Source organism: Merops nubicus, unplaced genomic scaffold (genome assembly GCF_000691845.1).
Source record: "Merops nubicus isolate BGI_N331 unplaced genomic scaffold, ASM69184v1 scaffold4368, whole genome shotgun sequence".
Classification (NCBI taxonomy): Eukaryota; Metazoa; Chordata; class Aves; order Coraciiformes; family Meropidae; genus Merops; species Merops nubicus.
Window position 1 is genome coordinate 16,009 of NW_008627567.1, and position 18,899 is coordinate 34,907.

At 46.0% G+C, this 18,899-nt stretch overlaps 1 protein-coding gene across 1 annotated transcript in view; it reads right to left on the bottom strand.

The window, feature by feature from the left end:
* The window catches only part of ATP13A5 (ATPase type 13A5), a 32,685-nt gene that overhangs the window by 12,534 nt on the left and 1,252 nt on the right, over window positions 1-18,899 (bottom strand). Inside the window, exons 2-15 of the mRNA XM_008946341.1 lie at window positions 15,182-15,355; window positions 13,906-14,052; window positions 13,633-13,703; window positions 13,476-13,556; window positions 12,863-12,932; window positions 10,493-10,627; window positions 8,160-8,232; window positions 7,286-7,417; window positions 6,134-6,304; window positions 5,750-5,907; window positions 5,282-5,470; window positions 4,983-5,044; window positions 2,218-2,368; window positions 839-922 (exon numbers count right to left, since the gene is read on the bottom strand). Coding sequence (XP_008944589.1) covers window positions 839-922; window positions 2,218-2,368; window positions 4,983-5,044; window positions 5,282-5,470; window positions 5,750-5,907; window positions 6,134-6,304; window positions 7,286-7,417; window positions 8,160-8,232; window positions 10,493-10,627; window positions 12,863-12,932; window positions 13,476-13,556; window positions 13,633-13,703; window positions 13,906-14,052; window positions 15,182-15,355 — 1,698 coding nt within the window. The remainder of the gene's footprint in view (window positions 1-838; window positions 923-2,217; window positions 2,369-4,982; window positions 5,045-5,281; window positions 5,471-5,749; window positions 5,908-6,133; window positions 6,305-7,285; window positions 7,418-8,159; window positions 8,233-10,492; window positions 10,628-12,862; window positions 12,933-13,475; window positions 13,557-13,632; window positions 13,704-13,905; window positions 14,053-15,181; window positions 15,356-18,899) is intronic.

The window sequence follows — 18,899 nt, forward strand, 5'->3', positions numbered from 1 at the left end:
AGGTTTTGTCCTAGCCTTTCTCTTAATAACCGTGTATTAATGTAATATTCCTGGATCTACAGTCTGGGGAATTGAAATTTGATGAGTTACAGTGACAGTACCATGGTAACAGAGCAATCCTAGAAACTAGACTGATTTCTTTGTTGCAACCTCACTGTCTTCCTGGTATTGCTAGCAGAAATTACACTCATTCCATGGGGAGGAAGCTGCCTGGGCTGACATTTGGACTGGAAATGTAAAAATTTTCAAGTGTCAAAACACAGAGCTACCTGAGGGGCCTCTTAGGAGGAAGAGTGAAGCAAACAACACGGTGTTTTGGGGTGAGGAAGATAAATCTGTTAGTGGGTTTGCATGACCATTACCAGCAGGACTCACAGACCCATGTCTCAGTTGTTTGCCTTGTCCTCGCTCACATTGCCTCCTCCTGCAGATGAACTCATGCTTTAGACATTTATTCCATTTACATGGCTTCTCTGGATGACTTTTCATTTAAACTGATTGTGTAGCTTCATTTTCCCAGCAACTTTATGGAAAGGACTTAGAGAAGTCTGTACCTTTTATTAGTGCAAATAGTAGAGTTAGAAACAATTGGCTTTTAGGCTCATGAAGTGCTTTAGATGCCACTTCAGGAGCACTATCTCCACTTTAATCTGAATTTGCTTTTCTGGTCCTATGCTTGCAGGGGGTCTGTTCTGGGCAATATACAACACAGTGTGAAGAGTGGTTGAAAGGCATTTTCAGGTGCTAGCGCAGGTAAATGAATAGTGCTTGTGCTAGGAGTTTGCACTTGCTGCAGGCTGAAAACAGAATATCCATTCTTGGAAAGAACTGGACTTACACTGCTGGCCTTCGGCCCTGGTCTAACAATGCAGGTGTTGAGAGCACCAGCCCCATCCTGAGCTCTGCTGGCGTCTTCTACCTCCTGTACAAAGAAAAGAGTAATTTCTGATCTGTTGTTTGTTTGTTTTTTCCTTTTCTGGCTTTACACCTGTCTGTTAAGGCAGGGGCTGCAGCACACAGCAGAGTGTTTCCCCATTACTGTTAGCATCCGGTTGCAGAAGTAGTTTTTTATAATCTAATAGGTCTTCCTATCCATTGTCAGTGACAGCCTCCCTGCAGCCTTGTCCTTAGCAGAAGCCTCCATGGCCCTGTGTCTTCTGATGTGATGAGAGTAAAAATCCACATCCAATTTTGTGGTTTCTCTAAACTCAAGTACCACATAAACATAATGACATATCGATGATGAATGGAAAGAGAAATAATTATCTTTATCTAGCCAATTTTATCTTTCAGTCTCCTGCTTTTAAAAGACTCTCACTGATGTTCTGTGCAGAAACAGGGTGGTAATTGTTAGTGTAGGATGCTTTTAGCCCTCCAGCTCTGTTACTCGAAGTGCTGCCAAGGCACATTCACCCACATAGTCCTCTTCTGCTGTCACATGGCTTGGTGGCTGCCTGCTCTGCCACAGGGGTGAGCACCAGCCCGACGCCTTCCTGCAGTGCTGCTGAAAGAGCTGCCATCTGTTTCACTATTGAGCAATCTCTCTTGAGCAAAAGGTTAAGGAGAAAGGGTGGTGAAGCAGCTCTCTGCGGAGACCCAGAATCCCTCCAGGCTAGGATGTGGCAGGGAGAAGAGCAGCCCCTTTCCTCCTTGTGCCTCCTCCCATCCTGTGCCCACCCAAGCAGATCTCCATTCCTGCAGATGAGGCTCAATCTCTCACCTCCTCCCCAGGTCTCTCTGAGACTTGCTGTTCACTCAGCTGGAGGCTCCAGCCTTGGTTTCTCCATAGGGATGTCCCTTTGCTAATCAGAGATAACAGCCTTCAGCAAAAGGGCATAAAAACCTGCCTGTGTGTTTCCTTGGCTGATTTGTGGTCTTTGCACCACATGGCCAATGGCCTGGTCTGATCATCTGCTGGCAGCAACCAGGCTCCCCCTTTGCTCCCTCAAATCCAATGGTTCCAAATAAAATTAAGAGAGCAAATGCAGGCAGCCTGAAGGAAAATGATTGCTGGGCTATGACAAAGCAGCTGCAGTGCTACAAACCTGCCATGCGGTTAGTAGAAATATCAGAGCAAACTGCAGCTGTTATGACCAGGACTGCAAAGGGGTCTCCCCTTCAGACGTGTATTTGACCTTGACTTGTGAGTAAATCCCCATGGACTGGGCTGGGGGTGTCCATGCTTCGGGTGAGTGCAGGGGATGCGAGTCACATTACCCATTGTGTGCCCTCAAACATTTTCAGGTCCAGTGGATCTCCCTGAATCTTCTTATCCAAAACAACCAGGGAATGACAGGTTGCCATGGCTCCACACACAGGTCCCCAGGGAATAGGAGTGCTGGATGGGAACTTATGGATTTTCTGGAACCTGATTGAAAAGCAGAAGGTTAGCAGGGCCATTTACAAGAGGGATGCAGACACAAGTCCTCAGCTGGTGCATACAGGTGCTGCTTTGCTGCATTCAGTGGAACTGACCCCAACAGCTGCCCGCAACAGGATGCCCTACCCATCTTTCTGATTAACAGGCCAGATGCCAAAAAGTACCCAGTAATTAATTAGCATGAGTCCCACTTGATGAGAAGTAACAGAGACAGTAAAACACTCAGAGGAGCTAGCACAGGAGTCCTGCTTGGCAATTCCTGTTTGGTATTAGATGAAGCAGAGAAGACACTATCAAGTGAGGAAACAGCTTGCAGCAGGGATCTCAAAGCAACTTGGCAATGTGCCCTAGGAGAAGGTTTGAGAAGCTGCAGTATGGAAAGGGGATAAGGGGATGAATCTCCTTGGGTTGGTGCTGTGCACCCATGAGGGTGAACAAGCACTGCCAGCCCACTCTCGGCACCCCTGGGGGCGATGTGGAAAAGTCAGGAGGAGCCCAGCCTTCACTTCTAGCTGCACACTTGCATAGCCACAGACACCAAGTGCTTGTCCCTCACACCTTGGTTTCAAAAATGTATACGTTGGTTGTCTTCTGCTAAGTTACACCAGGGCACACCGTCAAAGATTCATGCCCCAGTTTCTTTCTGTGGACAGCCTTGAGGTTTGTTCCCTTTGGCTCTACAGTACAGCCTGAAGACATGCAAGGCTGGGCTGGAGGTTCTGTAACTTCACCGTGGAGTTGTCTCTTCTCACACACACATCCCCCTCTAAGAAACTAGCTGGCTGACAAGCTGTGTCTGCCACACCACAACACAGCCCATTACCATTTAAGCTGGCACATTAAGGAGAAATTTAAATAGATTTCATTTACCTTTGATCACCACTAGCATCCCCTGTTACTAACACAGAGGCAGTGAAATGAATCTGGAAGCGAGCAGCGTTATTAAAAGGAACGGTGAATCCGGGACCTGTTGTCCCTCTGAGCCATCAGAGTCTGTTCCATTTCCAGCAAATTATACCTTGTTCTTAGCCTGGTCATAATTGGCTTATTAATTAATTAATACTTGAATGACACCATGAAACTGCTAAACCTCACATAAGGCCAGCAAACATTTATAGCTTATTAAACATACAATAGGATATTCTGTAAGTCGAATGACATCCCGTTACTGTCCTTGCCTTGCAGTACCCGGCTGAGCTACTCTTGTGTTTAAGAATGGGAAAATTTAAGAAAGTAATTATGCAAATAGGCTAATGAGATCAATGCAGACAGCAATGGCTCCTCCTTGTGCTTTGGCAGGCCACCAGCTCTGGCTCCCAGCTGGGTGCAGATTGGACACGTCTGCAAAGTGAGCTTGACATTTTGATGCCTTGCAGAAGATTTTTTATTACATTAATGTATTCTGATATACGGATCCAGCTTTGTTCTGCTGCTCATGCGAGCAGACACTATCTGCAAAGGCTACTTTGGTGGAAACCACCCTGGCACTGGTGCAAGCTGTCTGCCTTTTGGTGGGCTCCACGCCTGTTCAACATGCACCTGTTCCGTGTGACCTCCTTGATGCACTGGAGCAGGGCCAAGAAGAGATTGTACTGTGTGTCTGCAGTTTGGTCCCACTGGAAAAGTATTTTATTGGTCGACACCTATTAATTTCATCTCATTAATTTGCATCAGATAGTAATTTTCTCTCAGTCCTTTGAGGAAGTATTTGGAAGGTGATTTTTCTCCTCTCATAATTAATTCATCCTTTCATTCATTATGGCATGATTATCTCTGTGGTGTTGAGGTATCTGATATATTAACAACTACTAATGAAAACCTGGGAGTAGATATGGGGTGTGTGGTTTGTCCTAGCCACTGCAAAAGATTAATATTTTCAGTTCAGCATAAGAGGCACTGCAGAGCTGAAATCTGTTATTGTAGTATAGTAATATGAAATAAATAGTATAATTCTGGATACAGTCAAGTCCAATGTTTACACAGTGCTTATTTCTTGAGGATTTCAGAGGTCTTTGGGCTTGGAATTGAGATGGAGCCTACCTTGGGTTTGAGGGAGCCCCTAAGAAAACCTGAGGTCTGCAGGTCTGTTCTGTGGTCTCAGTGATTTTTCACAGTATTTACAGAAGGTAGGTGAGAATCAACAGGCTCAATGAGTCAGAATCAACTGAAGTCAGCAAAACTTAATTCCAACAAAAGGAGCTTTATCCTCACATTAAAATTATGAAAGGCTTATTGACTAGATTAAGAGTATTTAGTGAACTGTGATGCAAATGACATAATTGACAAGCTCTGTGCATATTCTCCAGATCCTTTCAGAGTAATTAAAAGCACTCATGCTGCTGTGGACTTCTGTTTGTCTTGAATTAGCAGCAACCTTTACAGCTACTTCTGCCAGAGCAGTGCCCAGATGCTCTCCTCAGAGGCAAGGAGTGGAGCAGGGACACCCATTGCACTCTGCCTCCCCAAATGCACCCCCATATTTCTTGCTGTGTGCTATTTGTGGTCTCTCCATGTCCTACATAACTGCCTCCCTCCTTACCAGACTTGTGGGCAGTACATTCACACTGGCCACTAGTCCTCACTAAATGAAATCCTTCCTTACCGGCGTCCCTCAGAAGGGATGATGCCCCACAGGTCCAGTCCATCTTCTGTCAGGGTACCTGTCTGAATTGAAATAAATGTCCAGTTACCCCAGCTATTGCCCCCACTTCCTCCTGCCCGTCCCCACGGGTCCTTCTGGGCAGGGTCAGAAAAGCCTCCTGCCCACGGTGTGACCCTGCCACGTGGGCACCCGGAGAGGATTTTTCCCTGGGGCTAGATCAGGGTGGATGGGGTGGAAAAAAAATATCCCACGTCCCTAGCAGCCCCCAGCACCTTTCAGTGCCCCAGGAAGTGCCTTACTTTGTCAAAGCAAACAAGGTTGATCTGCCCGCAGATATTAATCCTCTGTGGGCTGATGCAGAAAATCTTCTTTTTCTTCAGCCTCCTTTGGGCATAAACGGTGCCTGTCGTCAGGGCAGCGGGGATAGCGGGCGGCACGGCCACGGTGAGGAGGAGGAGGCCCATCGCCACCACATCTGCCACCGGCCTCTGCAAACAGCCAGAGCGACGGGGCAGCGGGGCGGGCACAGCCCCCGCCCCGCCACCACCGCTCTCCGTGGGGCTGACCCTCCTGCCCAGGAGCAAAGCACCCCAGACCCTGTCCCTGGAGATGGCAGATTTGTTCTGCTTTGTTCTGCCCATCTACCCCTCTTCACCCCCATTTCTGACACCTGAAAGCTGAATCATAGAAACAAACAATATCCCCAGGTCTTGAGTCACCGAGGACTCGGAGCTGGCATCTGCAGCAGAAACATCCCTTGTACTTACCTTGTGGGACATGAACACACACACGGTGTAGATGAGTCCAAGCACACCAATGAAAGAGAGGCCCACAATGAACTTGAAGGCATCTCTGTAGAGCTTGAAGTTCACTGGCTTGGGGTAGAGGATGGATCTCACCAGGTCGCCTTTAGCTGTATTGAACCCTGTGTGAAGACACGTGCCATACGTGACACAGCAGCACTGGTGCCATGCTGGTGCTGCCTGAAAACAGGTAACCTTGCAGCAGCCTGAGCCATCAGGTGGCAACAAGCACTTCTCAGGGACAGCAGGCTTGGGCTGGACATGAACTACAAAAAGAAGCAAGGTCTCCTGCCAGCCTCTGGGGCTGCTGTGTTCCCTCCCCTGGTTAGCAGACAGTAAAGGAGGTACCAGTTTGCAGCACGACGGCCCTCGCTGGCCCTCTGCCCACCGCCTTCGTCTGTATGACCTCTGTCCCACAGAAGAGGACGTGTCTCCGGTAGTCTTCCAAGCTGTGGGTTTTCCAGGGCATCGAACTCTCCGTGAGGGGCAAGGGGGTTTTGGTAACAGGAATACTTTCACCTAAGAACAACAGTGTGCAGCTTCACTTCAGAGGAATTTGAAAGTCTATCAGATTCTGACAGCACCCTTTAGGTGCTCAGGCTTGCCTGACTAGTTATCTAGTTGATATCCTTACACGTGTGGATTTATGGTGACAGCTATTATAGCTCTAGTTGCAGAGTATATCAGATGGTTTCTCTGAGCCTTTTGTATCAAGGAGCTTGGGTCAAATTCTGCCCCTGAACCAAGTTCATACTTTGTACTGGCTTCACAGAATCATAGAAGGTTAGAGGGACTTTAAAGACAATTTGGTTCCAACCCACTGCCATGGGCAGGGACACCACCCACTAGATTAGGCTGTGCAAAGTCCCATGCAACCTGGTCTTGAATGCCTCCAGTGATGGAGCATACACAGCTTCCCTGGGCAACCTGTTCCAGTGTCTCACCACACTCATGGGGAAGAAGTTCTTCCTCATATCTCCTCTAAATCTCTCCTGTTCCAGTTTGAATCCATTACCCCTTGTCCTGTCCCTACAAGCCCTTGTAAAGTCCCTGCACAGCTTTCTTCTAGGCCCCCTTCAGATAATGGAAGGCTGAAATAAGGTCTCCCCAGAGCCTTCTCCTCTTGATGTTTAGGCTGGCTGTTTAGGTGTAACACTGACCCCTGTGCTCATACATTGTCTGCTTGAACACCATTGCTGCAAGATCACTATCCAAAACCTGAAAAGAAAAGGTATGTTCAGTGTATTTGAGTATTTTCATTTTTTTAAGTCTAAAAGAATATTAATCCTACTTGGTTTAAACGTGGATAAGAAATGCATAAAACACAATGTCAGCATTCAAAAGCCCAAGAGAACCATAAATTAATTCAAGCCAGTTTTTCTACCCCCTGCTGCAAACTATTCTAATAAATAGTAAACAATTTGCTGTTAAAACAGCTGAGACATCTTCCTGACAGAGAACCAGCACAGGGTCTCAGCATTTCAGACTCCAAAGCTGCACCTGTGAGCATCCCTTCATTCACAATGCAGCTTCCATCAATCAGGACAGCATCACATGGGAGAGAGAGCTTTTTTCCATCTAAAAGAAACATATCTCCAGGGACTAAGTAACAAGACTCCAACTCCTTGCAACCTGTAGAACAATATAAAAATGAACTTTACTCATGCATAAGGTTTGGGCAATTAAACAAGCACAAACAACTTCACCAAACTTCTACACTGACTGAAATGCAACAGTGCAAAGATCAGCCCTTGTCTAAACATCTCTCTCCAAACAGGTGTCCCCAGTTTCATTTGCATAGTCTCCACAGAACATTCTGACCAAGAAAACTTATCCAAGGCCTTTACATCTCCCATCACCCTAACAAATGTCCATCTCAATGTCTTTGAGAGTCAAAAGTAGATATAACCCCTATTTTACAGGCAAGAAACTGAGACAGAAGAAAGTGTACACCTTGCTGGGAGCCATGTATCTAGACTCCCCGAAAATTGCTCAGAAGCTACTTGACAAGATTACGAAAGTAGCCTATAGAGTGGGGAAGCAGGTCTCAGAAGGACAGGGATGTTTCCTGTCTGCTTATTTGTGAAATTAAATTTTCCAAGCTGTTCTTGACTCTTTACACAAATTACTAGGTTCACCTGTATCATTACAGATGCCTCAGATACAGATGATGATACAGATACATCATTACTGCATCGCAGAGGCTGTGCCCACACTTCTCACTGCCCACCTCACCTCCTGCTGCCCTGTTCTCCCTGCAGCTCACCCTTCATGTTTCAGCAGTAATCAACAGGAGCTGTGCAATACCAGGTACATTTCACCACCTTGGTTAATTATACAGGCTGGTGAGGAAAATGAGAAGCAGATGACTCACCTTCGCTCTTTGTGCAGACTGTAACCTGGACTTTGTTATGCTCCTCAACGAGGTTATGCAGCTTGGTAGATTGCTGTTGATGGGAAAGCAATTGCAGTGTTGAAACACCAATACTCAAGTGAGGCAGCAGGCTACAATTCGGCGATCATGCTAACATCACAGAAACTGAACTCTGCTGAGATATCCAGGGGAGGTTTCACATCACTCATTAGAAATCAGAATGGGAGTTCATTGAGTTAACCTAGAACAAGCTGCCATGGGAACAGGGACCTGATTTTCTGTTTGCTTCCAATTCATGCAACTGTCTCACCCTCAGCCTTCAAGGGGCTATTCCTGCTTCATGACAGAGTAAGTCTCCTTAGCTGCAGCTTTAGCTATCTGCAGTCCCTTCATAGGTGGTTTCTTTGTGCTGAACAGCTTTATGCCTGCTAGGAGGCTATCAACAGGACAACCAAGTTGTAAAGAGCATCCTTACAAAACTACAATTGCAAGAAGAGAAACAGAAATTCTAATTTAGCTGGGTGTCTGTGCTTTACCAGTTTTTGCAATCTAATTCAGACAATTATATATCCTAAGAAAATGATGAAGTCAACTGTCATTGCAAGGTCATTAGAGAGAATGCCTTATCTTGATTTAAATGTTGCAATTGCAAAAAGCTAATCCCCAAGTGTGGATTTCTTCATTAGCATTTTTCATGTGAAAATGTCAAGCCAGTCTGAAGAATATCTGGAGGCCCCAAACACTGTAATTCTTCCTGCCACAATTATCACTCACACAATAAAAACAGCCTTGCCAAAGAAAGCTGAACAGACCACAGCTGTTCTCTGTGCCCTGCAATACCAGGACGGACGCCAGCACTTCCAGTGCAAAGGTGCACTCAAAGATGCAAATCTTAGTCCAACACGGGAGCGCCAGTCATGCTACAGGTATTAGAGATACAACAGTGGGATGTGACAGCCAACACCTGGGCTGGCAAAAGCCCCAGGTAGTTGCAAAGCCCTTGCTGAGGTCGGCGTGAGGCGGAGAGGAAAGCGTGCCCTCGGCAGGACACGGGTGCCTCATCTGCAGAGCACTCGCTGCCCAAAGTCCCACGCCACCAGGGGCCTGGGACCACGCAGGGAATGTGCCCTATGTCCCTACCAGCCCAAGGAAAAGCAGAGCCAATTAAAACAAGAGCCAGCTCCTAGGAGGATAAATTACTGCCTTCTCCTGGGCAGCACTTCACAGAGAAGTTTGCTATACCACCACCTCAAAAAACACTTCAAAGGGCTGAATCTTGCCCTTCCCAGTAATTCGGTGCAGGAGCAATTATTTGAGCAGTGAATTTGGAGGCACCATAAGCCATGCCAGGCTCTGAAGCAGCACATGAGCATGGCTGTCAGGTCAGTACACCCCAGAGCTGCCATCATTTCACCTCTGCCACCACCTCTGCTGAAATAATGTTGTCCTCTAGCCCCTAGATTTTTCCTGAAGATTAACAAAACATTTACCAGGACTCAGGAATCCCCAGTTCATTTTTGCTTTTAAATCTAAACAATACAGACGAATGTGTTACCTAAGATCCAGATCTCAGACACTAAAATGTTGCCTGCCAGGTTCCTGTCCTAGCCCTTTTTCCAGTCTGTACTTTTATTCACACAGTTCCTCTTTTCCTTTCCAGAACCTTTTTCCATGTGATTTTTGCTTTCCCTGTGTATTTGAAGTGGGTTCACAAATCAAGGAAATGTTATCCAAATTCCCAGCAAAACCATTCTGTATTCCCAGCAGGAAGCTCTAGGAACCTTCCCTGGCTGCATGAGGATACTCAATGACAGGCAAACACGGTGGAAGGCTCAGCTCAATCCAATTGCCTGTGACATAGACTGAAGGTCTCAGGCTTATCACAGGTGAGTGCTTTAGGTCAAAAACTGAATGACCTGAGACTATTAGAAAATTCTTCCAAGCAGCTGCATCCATGACAGAAGTGTTGAACAAACTTAAGAAATAAAGTCATGCTTCTTTTAGTGTTAAGACCTGTTATGTAGCAAACCTAAGAGGAGTGAACCCTCCTGCAGTTGCAGTAGGAACTAGACTCGTGGATATAGTCCACCTTCATAAAGTCTTACAAACTCCAGCTATCAGACTTCAATCTTCTTTAATTCTTAGGAAGTGCAAGACCCCTAGGCATGACCCTTTTAACTCTTCTATAACAATAAGACTTTAGTACTGCAGCAGAATATACAGGAACAAAAGATGGCCAGAAAGAGCATATAAATAGCTGCTTGTGTCTGTGGCAGATGAAACTGCTAGCAGAGTGCAGGCTGGGGAGCTGGCAGGCTGCACAGAAGACTCACCTGTCTGAGGTCATACACAGTTAAGCCAACAGAAGTGAGTGACAGGATTATGATGGCCACTGAGTATTCAATGTAGCCTTGGCTCAGCCAAAGCGTGAGGGTGAAGGCTTGGAACACGTAGAAGGGGTTTAAAATCTGCAAATGCAAATGTTACACACGTCAGGGGACAGGCATGGCACTTGTCAGGAGAGGCTGAGTGCTGGAAGAGGTGAGAACATCTCATTACAGTCCAGGAGTCTTAAACACCAATTTAAAGTTTGCTTTGCCATCCCGAGGCAACATTCCTTCATGGCTGTTTTAGAGGATTAATAGCCTCCAGCTCTGGACTTACCAGCTTGCATGTAGTTCCTGATGTTTGCAATTAAAAGCTGTTGTTAACTAGTGACTACGCAGCAGGAGCTATGCCTGGCACCCTAAAGTCAGGCTTAAGGGATTTCCAGTCAGTTGGTTTCCCACCACAGCCAACTAACAAAGCAGACCTTAACATTTCTGATTTTAAGTAATTGCTACACAGGAGACACTATGCAAATGTGGGAAAAAGAATTGACTTACCATAAAAGTATTTAATACTTTGCAATTTAAGAAAGTGACTGTGAATATGAGGCTTATTTGGGGAAAAAAAAAAAAAAAAATAAAGAACTAATGGTCTGTAGGGCTATCAGTAATCAACTTGAGGCTAAAAATGAAGGCTTGATTTTTTCATACTTCCATACTTCTAGCTGCCTTACATCGTGTCAGCCTTACAATACCGGTCATCACTCACTTTAACGTGTTATGCCAAAACAGGCCACAAGCACTGTTGAAGCCTGAGACTATAACATTTGTTGTTAGTCAGATGTCACAGTAACCAAAGAATTAGGTGAAGTTTTTTCAGAGATTTGTTCACCACTTGTCTTATCTGAAGGAGTGACAGACTTTTCTGTAGAATTGGTATAACTAAAATAGCCTTCTGCATAGAGATTGGAACAGAATTGAATTATTCATCTGACAAATGTGGTCCCTCCATGAAAATTTAATACTTTCTTCAACATTCAGTAGGACAAAGAACCAGACACTAAGTCAGGGTGCCAGCCTTCGGACACTTGAAGCTGTATCTGGACTGAAATACCACAAGCTCACGAGGACCACTCTGCCTCCAGGCACCACCATTAATATTTCAGACCTGAAGCTTCAGCCTTGGATGGAAGTGCAAAGTTCAAATTAAATAAGCTTTTTAGCGTGCCACACTGGAGTTCTCTTCAAAACCATCTCCAGAAGGCACTGAAAGGTTGGTAACATCAAATGCAAGCAATTTCAGGAGCCCTGGAGCTTTTCACCTATTTTGTAGGGTTTCAGACAAACTTCACTGAAGTTCAGCCATATGCTATCTCAGAGTCCCAGCATTCATAGCTTTTTCCCACTTTAAAGTCATTCACGTCGCACTCATAATCCAGTAGAGTGAACACAGATGACATGACAGCTTCCTGTAAGCAAAGCCTTTGCTTACAGCTTAGCAAAAATATATGTCCAGCATTTCTATATGCAAACTCAGCAAGTAACCATCCTTACATGTCTCTCTTCCTATCCACAAGACACGTTTGTTTTGTCCTCTGTAGTGGAAGAACAGTCTTGCAATGTGTCCTTATTTATGCAGGAAAATAATTGCATAGATGCAATATGTCACAGGAGAAAATGAAGTTGCTAGGTGAACACTTGTAGGAATTGGAATACAAGGAATGACCTTGTAATTCCGATTACAAAATAGGAATTTCACAAATGTTTTCCCTCCTTCTAAAGCACCCTCCCAATTTACACTGCTGCTGAGGCCACAAGAAAGCTTGTACAATGATTTGTAGTACCTTTAGACTACTAAAACAAGGCTATTAAAGAGAAACAAGTGTGCCTTGGTTGTACCAATAAAATTTTCACTGCAGATCATTATCAAGAGCCTACATGAAAGGACAGAAATACTGATGTGGCTATAGTTAGTCCTAACAGTTGCAGCACTCCAGGTGCGTGCTGCTGCTCAGTCAAATATCAACAGATATCAGGCAAAATATCCCAGCTCGTGGGAGATGTTTAGTCAGGAATAAGGGCCCAGAGCAGAGAAGGAAGACATCAGTCCCCGCACCCCTGCCCTGCTCTCCAGGAAGGGACACAGTCGTCATAAGGGAAAAACTTATATGTTACAAGTATGGAGCACCAAGCATCCTCCTACCTTCGTATTCTTCACTGTAACCTCCTACCAGGAATGTGTTCTAATAGCTATAAAGGAGAGTCACCAGCTTTCCTCTATGGCATAAGCCTGTGACACATCAATCACCTCATCCCAGTGTGCTCAGATAAAGTCTTCAAAACACTTCAAACCAAGTGCTAGCCTGATTTACTGACCTCTTTAAAAAGTAACTTCCAAATAGGATGAATTTCCACTTCGATGGCGTTAGACCCACATACCAGCTGCCTGTAAGAAGGTAGAGAAGAGTTCCACATGTTTTAGCTTGGCTATGTAGGGTAAAACTTCATGTAGAAAACTATGCCCAAATAATATGAATACTTACCTAAAAAGTTAAGTCCTGGGGGCACCATGTGTCTGAGCAGGACAAATAAACCTGTCAGCAATCTATTGTATCTGAGAGGACTTTACACAGAGGCAGAATTTTACTGTTTCCTTGCAGAAAGATCATCAGGCTGCTAAACCCTGTGATCAGCTTTCCAGAAGGCTTTTAAGGAGAAAATGACAAAGGAAGCCAGTCACAGCTTGCTGTGCCTTGAACCCCAGGTGGAACCAGGGGCGTTTTCCCCAAACATAGCCTAGCATCACTGAGAAGATAAGGAGCTCAACAGAGTGCAAGGGATAATGATTTCACACCTTTCCAAACGTCACCCACACAGTTTGTGCAGCCTTACTACTAAGATGAGTAGCAAGCTCACATGAATTTGAAAGGAAGAAGTAATAGGTCACAGTGTCAGTCAGCTCATATATCTACTCATATGCAGACCATACCTGATCTTCTGCTCTTCACTGGTGAGGCCAGCTCCAAACTTGTGGTGTATGCTGTGACATGTGTTGCTGTCTTCTAATGATCTAGGATAATAGGAGGAAGTTCAGACAAGGGAGTCCCCTACCACAAAGGGGTTTGTAACAGGCTGTTAACACTCACCCAACTTTCTTGAATTCTTTTACAGAAAAGTCCCAAATATAACGGATTTTCTGCACCTGGATACATCTCACCTGCAAGACCAAATAGCAAAAATTCCTTTTGCCATTCAAGGGAAAACCATCTCACTGTTACAGAAATGCTTCCCTATGCTTTAGGAGAATACTTGAGTTGATGTAAACAGGGTTTGCAGGAAGGTGCTGACAGAGCTCCCTTGGGAAGCTTTCACCCACCTCCTCTCTGCCATCTTTCTTCTCCATTTTATAGATGACTTACCTTTAACTGCGGCTTCATTACAGCTCTGTTTATGACAGAGTCTGCATCAGCTACGAGAGGACCATCTGAATTACTACCAACAGGCAGTGCCAACATGGACAAATCAATCCAGGTCACTTTCTTCCGGGTGTATCTCTGAAACTCATCCTGGAGAAACAGACCAGAGTTCAGTGACAAGCCCAAAACATTGTCTGTGTTAATGTTTCCTGATGCTGAGAAGTACAGATGAGACTCCCAGAGAACTACAGGACTGTGGCATCCTCCCCGTGATAGCAAATGTAAGCCCATCGTAACATGGATGTTGGTATCAGTGTTTTAGTACTAATCAGTAAAGCACTTAGAAAGCAATCTTGCAATTATCTCCATTTGCTTTGACTCATGTTACAGAGCAATTTCTGAGAAGATAAAACTAAACCAGAAGATGTGCCTCAATATGGACTGGGTGGATATTTAGTCTAATCTCATAGACTAGAACTAGCTGGAAATAAAAGCTTTCTTGAAATACTTCTGGTGTGGACATTGAGTCCTCAGCACTAGGTACTATGCTCTTCAAAACTCTTCTGACGCTGTGTTACTTGGTGGTAAGTCACACGACTCAGCTTTACTGCCACAGATGCACGTCACAGTCATTTGTCCTTTAAATAGTTTAGTCTAATGTAACTAGTTATAAGGAGCAATAGATTACTCATTTTGTGGTTTGAGTGCATTTATTTTAGGAATAGCACTGCAGTGTTGAACATTAAGTGTCCTAAGCATTTGTTCTGCTAGTCAAGGAGTCTTAGAATATAACTAATGCCTGAAATCTAGCTCTCCAGAACCCATCTCCTCAGCAGTCTCCAGTAACACCAAAGCAGAAAGGCCATTAACAGCCACAGCTTTTGAAGGTGATCCCTTTGGTGAATCCAGCTGACTGCACCCCATGCACATAAAGGCAGGGAAGAGGCAGAGCTGGTTTACAGATGTTACTGGCAGAGGGCAGCTGCTGCAGCCTGTGGATGGGCAGCAGCAATACCTGAAAGTTGCTCGGTGCCCAACCTTTAGGCAGAGTAGCCATGCTCTTGTTACCATAAACATGGTGTTTTACACCAAGTTTTTGTATTTCAAACTCCACAAATAAAAACTGTTTGTCCTCTGAAGCGTGATTCGTCCCTGACACTCTACTTCCAAATGTGGACAGTGTCATTAACCTGCTACATCATGCAAAGACAGACAGACTGCCCTATCTGTGAAAACAAAAGGTTCTGCAAACAGCAATGGGCCAGGAGGATTCACCTACTGTTGCTCTGAGCAGAATGACTTCTGCTTCTTCCAAGCTGCAGCGGGTGCAGTTTGCCCACACATCCCACTCGGGCTTCCAGTAAAACAGCAGCAGCAGAGCCCCACAGGACAAGATGTAGCCAGCAATGCACAAAGCCCTCCGCCAGCCTTGGGTTTTGTAGCCAAATATCTCCTGCAGAGCAAAGAGAAAGCATTCTTTGTTAACAAGTTTGACCTCGGTGCTTGTTGATCAGGAAGCCTGAGTTTATTGAAAAGGAAGGCTGGTGACTGAAGCCCTCCCTCATAACTTCACACAGTCATTTTTGGAAATGAGAGTTTGCTGATTGATAGGATGTAGTTAATAATACAGCAGAGCTGCTGAAAGGAGGATGCTGCTGGGCTGCTGACAGCAGAGAAGCATTCTAACATCAGCTCTCCTGGGATTAATGAAGAATTTAACTCCAGTCTGGAGCTTTTACCATCAAGACTGCAGCCAGCCTGTCATGGTAACACTCCTCAGTTTGCACCAAAACTCAGTTTGCTAGCACCAAATAGCCCTGCCTGCCACCAAGAAGTATGTCCCCATGCAAACTTAGTGCTGATTGCTGAAATCTATCTTGCAGGAGGGGCACAGATTCTGCCTCAGGGCAAGAAAACTGCCAAGTCCCAAGCAACACCTCTCAGGTACAAGGTACGGTGTGTACTTGTGTTATCTTCCACCACGTACAACTTATCTTAAAAACAAATATGGAAGGGCTCTTTTTGCTCTGTACATCACCTTCCGCTAACTTATTCCCCAGGCTGTCTGTCATCTTCCCTACTTGCCCTTTCATTTTGACTTCTCAATAGTCATCTATTCAGGGATGCTCTGTTGTCTGTGAAGGAGATTAGTAAGTCTATAGCTTTAGTTTTTTCCCATAAGATGAACTTTGGATTTTTGTATCCTTTGTTTTGGTTTAAACCTGTCCATGGGGCTAACAACAACTTTGATGCTTGAAGCATAACTGGGTCCTTCTCTATACACTGGATGCTTTCCCAGCCCTCTCAGCACCCTGCAGGGCATGAGGATGGAGATGCTCCACCCACAGCTGGTGGCTCACAGCACACAGGGTTGACGGCCCTTTGGACATACCATCCGCAGCCTGGTCACAGCTCCCAGAGCAGTGAGACAGCACCCTCGGTTGGTGCCACCCTGGCCCTGCAAGCCTACGTCCATCCCCTCAGCAGCCATGTGAGTGTCGCTTTCTGCCTCCCCACAGGCACCAAGGTGGGAATCCAGGCAGTTCCCACAACAGGGCTCTCTTTGTGCCACCCATGCTATGCTGGATTGTATAAAAGTTTATTTAGGAAAAGAATTTTGGTTCTGAAATGAAAGCCTAGAAAAATTAGCTTTAATTTTGTCTTGAATCCACTGCTAAAAAAAAAGAAAAAAACAAAACAAAAAATGCCACCAAACAAACACCCAACAAACCAAACAAACCAAACACCTCAACCAAAAAACCCAACAATTGTTTTCTACCAGCTGTCCAGTCCTGCTGCAGTGACCGATTTGTTTCCCAGTACTGGGTACTTCCCAACCACCTCTCGGCTCTTCTCCCCACTCCAAAAAGCCCATGTCCAGGCAGTGCCTGTGACAGGTGAGGAGGGCAGGAGAGCCCCAGGAAGCAGCAGCATGGCAGCCAAGCAGCTGTGGTGCTGCCCTGCCCATGCCTGGCTCCTCGCCCTGGCACTGCCACAGATGCTGCCAGCCACCTACTGCTGGTGGGTGCTGCAGGACAGGCCACGGCAGGGAGCTGCAAGAGCAACCCTGTGCCATCACTAAGGTCAGCTGCAAGAGCAACCCTGTGCCATCACTAAGGCAAGATACCCAGCCCAGATCACAGACAGCAACTACCCACCCACCAGGTAGTAGGTCCATGAGGCACTTGCCCCCGAGGAGGTATCAAGTGACTCTGCAGACACAGGGAAAGGTAGTGAGTAAAAAGAACTTTTGTACTTCTTTTACATCTATTTGTGACTACAGTGAATGTTCTTCCAGAATTGTTTGCCAGCTAAAGTACAGGATGTAGTGGGATGGTGTAACCTATTGGCACAGCTTATGTAGTTGAGAGGAGGAGGAGGAAATAGTGTTTTAAATTACTTAGAAACACAAACAAGTAAACAAAAATGAAGAACCCCTACATATGAAATATGTCAGAGAAATAGCAGAAGGACAACTGGTGCTTTACAGGATAGGCTTTGCAACAAAGCAGAAATCTTTGGAGAAGGCTTGTACTAACAACTGTACTGGTTCAAATTCAAATATAATTTTCGAGTGGTTTAAAGGCAGTGGAGTAAGAACCTATTTGGTTTAAGAGAGCAATTAACTTGATTTATCTGAACTCTGATCATAATCAACATAAACTAAGCTGAAATCAATGCAGCTCAACCAAAATAAAGATAATTGTGCAGCCTTTACACCAGGTTAGAAAAATTCATTTCAAGCCAGCTCTGTAGCTTTTGGAAGTGCATCCCTGCTGTATACAAAATATTGTTCCTTTGGAGGCCACAGAAGTTTAAACTAACAAAGCAAATGGTGTTTTCAGGGTGGGAGGACAAACCGCAGTGTCCACAACTAAGGAACTTCAAGGAGATTTCCATTTGCTTGCCTTTTCACAGCAGGATTTTCATAAATACACTTCAAGTGCAGGTCTTGAAAACAGGGAGCCTGTTATGGGGGCAGCTGGATCAACATGAGGTGTGTGGGACCACAACTCATCCATCACCCAGCAATGGACTGGGAAGGAGCAGCAGCAGCCAAAGGTGGAGGAAGGCTGGGGAAGAGCTGTGGTGTTAGGGCTGGATGAGAGCAAGGCTGAGAGTCACCCGGTGAGAACACTCAGGGATTTCTAGCATGGGGCAAACACAGGTTGTTGCCCTCAAGTGGGGCTCTAGTACACAGCTATATACTAAGCACAGCAACAGAGGAACCCAGAAATGCGTTAGACGTGATGGAAGATAACCAGTAGAAATACACCGTGCATGTCTAAAAGGAATGGTCTCAATAAGTAGAGAGGTGCTGCGAGCTCCTGACACCCAGGGTGCTGGGGACATACACCGTCCTTCCCAGAGGCTGCAGGACCCCAGTGCAGCCAGGTCACGCCAAGTCCTCACCCCTGTGCCAGCACGGGGCCAGGAGGGAGCCCAGCCCTGCTGTTACAGGCAGGAGCCCAAGTCCCCCAGGACAAAGAGGTGGCCTTGGCCAGCACAGCCAATGCCCACAGGGCCGCTCCGCATGGGCGAGGCAGGAGGGCGGCTGTGCCAGTGCACATCCCCTTCTCAGAGGGCACACTGGGCACCCACGCGCTGCTTTGCAGCAAGCACTGAGGGCCAGGGCTGAGGGACCCACAGGCACAGCTGATTTACCCCACTGAGCCTGTCTGCAGCGAGGGGTTCTCCAAGAAGTCCAGCACCTGGAAGCAAGGCCGCTCCAGCAAACAGTGCCACGGGAAGGTGTGTTATGAAAAACAAATCTCAGCCTGACATAGACACCCTGGCACAAGGCAGGCTGCGTCAGCAGCAGCCAGGGCAGTGCCAGGGCCTTGCTCTGCCAGCAGGGTTGCAGCCTCAGGCTGGATGGAGCAAGAGAAGTGTCTCCTAGAAGTGGGTGCAGTTCATCTGGGGCACATAGGCTCCCAGCTAAAAGGCTGCTTGCAGCATTAGCCTCACTCCACTCATCCACCCATCCAGGCCCTCCA